The sequence below is a fragment of the Asparagus officinalis genome, chromosome 4 (assembly GCF_001876935.1).
Source record: "Asparagus officinalis chromosome 4, Aspof.V1, whole genome shotgun sequence".
Classification (NCBI taxonomy): Eukaryota; Viridiplantae; Streptophyta; class Magnoliopsida; order Asparagales; family Asparagaceae; genus Asparagus; species Asparagus officinalis.
Window position 1 is genome coordinate 75894777 of NC_033797.1, and position 3643 is coordinate 75898419.

The 3643-nt window shown below is 43.3% G+C and overlaps 1 protein-coding gene across 1 annotated transcript; it reads left to right on the forward strand.

Annotated features, from left to right (window-relative positions):
• LOC109836021 (serine/threonine-protein phosphatase 7 long form homolog) lies at positions 1272–2321 on the forward strand. Its single transcript, XM_020403961.1, has 2 exons — positions 1272–1655; positions 1770–2321. The coding sequence occupies exons 1-2, from the start codon at positions 1641–1643 to the stop codon at positions 2190–2192; spliced, it is 438 nt and encodes a 145-aa protein (XP_020259550.1). The 5' UTR covers positions 1272–1640; the 3' UTR covers positions 2193–2321.

The following is a 3643-nucleotide window of genomic DNA, read 5'->3' on the forward strand; positions in this document are numbered from 1 at the left end:
TGTAGATGAATGGGAGGTGACAGACAAACATGGTCACAATTACACCGTTAACTTGGGAGGTGCACATTGCACATGCACCTGTAACATACCAGAATTACAAAAATTACCTTGTTCACATGTCATAGCGGTTATATTCAAGCAATCAGGGGGTGCAAATATTTCGTATTACACATACGCTTCTGAGTGGTATCAATCAAGCAACTATAGAGAGGCATATAAGCAGTGTTTCCACCCCGTACATGATAGTCGTTATTGGCCACACTATAACGGGCCGCATGTGGTGCCTCCAAGCTATAAGAGACAAGCTGGACGACCACGATCAGTACGCTTAAAAGGTACTATGGATGAAGGCCGGGAAGGAGCTCCGAAAAAAAATAGATGTGGATATTGCAGACAAGCCGGGCATAGAAGATCTCATTGCCCGACCAATCCAAATAGATAGCAATTAATGGGTACAATTTTATACATTTGTAAATCAATGCTTATAGTAAAATCAATGCTTATAGTCAAACAATGCTTATAAATCAATGCTTATAGTAAAATCAAATTTTTTCTGACTCAATTATAGATAAATTAATGGATCATTGTTATATGTGCAGATATTTCAGTTATGGAGGCGGGTCCATTGACACGTGATGTTCTTTATGACCAAGAGCGCCACCGATCCGCGAAGATAGACGCTAGGATGGTAAAGTGCATTTTTATTATTTTCAATTATATATAAATTTCAATGTAGTTGATTGTTACTGAACATTTGCACTGTTTACTACATGCAGGCCCCGAGTATTACTGTTGTCGATCATACCCGTGCACACTCTAGCTGGGAGTTGACGGATCCACAGATACAATATTATGTGCGTCAAGCCGGTTTTTTTGAGTGTTCACAACTTAAATGGGTAAGACTTGATTGGGCACTTTTGACGGCATTGGTTGAACGATGGAGGCCCGAGACAAATACTTTCCACCTGCGCTAAGGAGAGGCGACGATTACCTTGCAAGATGCTGGAGTTATACTTGGCCTCAGAGTAGATGGTGATGCAGTGACGGGCACCGATGACTTCCACTATGGCACTACGTGTGAAGAATTGTTGGGTCACTGTCCTACAATGAAGGGGGGAAAGATCAAACTCGAATGGTTAAGGAATAACTTTATGAATGTACTGATCGATGCGACTGATGAGATCATTAAGAGCTATGCCCGTGCATATATTTTACATATGATCAGTACTATTCTTTTTCCGGATTCTACTAAGGATTCCGTGCATGTGAGATGATTACCGCTTCTTAGGGACCTATCGGAGTGTGGAGAGTTATCTTGGGGGAGTGCAGTGTTAGCCTACTTGTATAGGGAGATGACAAAAATAACACTCGTACAAAACAAAGAATTGAAGGGCTGCCTCACTTTGCTGCAGATATGGTCATGGGAGCGATTGCATTTGGGAACACCTGATTTGAGGGAGGCCCGCGCTCTCGATGGCCATATTCCTTTAGGCTGCAGGTATTATTAAGATGCATGTAACGTTAGTGTTTTATTTCAATATATACTAACCCGTTGTATATAAAATAGATGGAATGTGTCCAGATCCTGGCAAACCTTTCCAAAGGGGCATGAAAACTTTTACAGAAACGAGCTTGATCAGATGGAGGATGAGCAGGTATAAAAATTATAATATCTAAATATATTCAATTATGCGACCAATTGTTATCGATATCTAAATATATTCAATCAATATATCATAATATCTTATATCATAATATCTTCTTTATAGGTCAAATGGATGCCCTACGAGCTAGTGTTGGAGTCACTACCGGATATTTGCCGGGAAGGTAAGGATGTATGGCGTGCTCGCATCCCACTAATATGCTTTGAGATTGTCGAAATACACGTGCCTGACCGTGTGCTTCGACAATTTGGACTACGGCAACATATTCCAAGGCCTGTGGAGAGAATAGAGAGAGCTTGGATAAAAGGTGCACATCATGCTAATTGGGAAATAATTCGCCAAGCTTACATCGGGAGTTGGGATTTAAGGGAGGAACAGGTAGTGATGGAGAGGGCTGATGCACCTGACCTAGGTGTGTACCTATGGTGGTATTGGGGGATTACTCGTCGGTGGATATTTCAGGAAAACAAAGCCCCGAAGGAGTACATACCAAGAGGCCCAGTCGAGAGAGAGTTGGTAAGTGTATAAGAATAATATACAATTATTTTCTAAGTTTTATTTTCTCACCATCCACTTGATACTAATTTTCTTTCGGTTTTTATTTTATAGGTACAAGAGCTCGAAGAGCTTTCCGGAATGGCACATGACGCGTTGCGCACGACTACCGAGCAGGAGCCGAGGAACACGTTGCTTCGAATGATAAAAAAGATACGGTCGGCTCTTCAGAGGACGCGTAATGCAAGCTGCGATGGACGGGAGGAGCAACCAATTGAGTACGGGCGGCGATGTCGACGAGGACACACGGGGGCGGGATCAAGCCGTGCACATGATGAAGCTGGCGGATCACAACAGGCTCAGGACGGATGTTCACAGGCGGATCGAGTCGACGCGGATGTCGTGCGCTCCCAACTTCACACACAACCGGACGAGGAACTTATCCGAGCTCACGTCGAAGGTGAACGGGGAAGGGGGAGAGGAAGAAGAGGGAGAGGGAGAGGGAGAGGGAGAGGGAGGGGAAAGGCCGTTGTTGATATTTGTTAAGTTTCGATGGACTTGATAGGATGTTTGCGTTTGAGTTGCAATTTGGACTTGATATGTTGTTTGTGTTGCGATGGATTTGATATAATGTTAAGTTTGCGAATATGAATTGTACGTATGATATTTGTGTTTGCATTGTGGATTGATAACAGGAGTATGATTACATTTTAGCATGTGTTATTTGTGATTATATTTTATACTACAAGAAGTATGAGTTTCCAGGTGAATGTGGGCTGGAAGGGGTCTGCAAAATGCCGACCAATTCGGGGACCATTTCGAATTGGTCGGGGTTCCCAACCCCGACCAATTAGTTAAGGGCCTGGCCAGCGGATCAACTAAACAGTCGGGGTTGCCAACCCCGACTGTTTACGAAGCCGATTAAAAAATAATCGACCCGCTTTCTCGCCACGGCGCTGACGTGGCGAGAAACATGGTCGATTCCGGTAAATAAAACAGAGGGAGGTCGATTTTGATAATAAAAATTGAAAATGAGGCTACAGTGAAAATTTGTTCTTTCTAGGATGAGAGATTTGCTCTTCAAATATATGAAAAACTCAAATATATAAAAAAACCTAAGATCCCTTTTGGATATGCTCTTAGACCTTTGAGATCAGTCTCATATGAGCAAAGATTTGTGGTCAAATTCGACAAAAGGCGTATAAGATTTTTATTTTTTATTATTTTTTAGGGGCTGGTAAATAGTGGGGAGAGGAAGCCAAAGAAAGGCAACTGAAGATAGAACGATGACCGCAGAAATTAACCGAGCTGATGGTCTCCCCCGGGTGCTCATCTTCCGCCCAATCCTACCCTCCTTCAAAGCAACCCTCGAGAAAAAGTTCCGATTCCTGAAACCATGGGAATCCCAGTTACCCGAGGCCCAGTTCCTCGCGGCCCATGCAGACTCCATCCGTGCCATCCTCTGCCTCGGCCCGTTTCCTGAC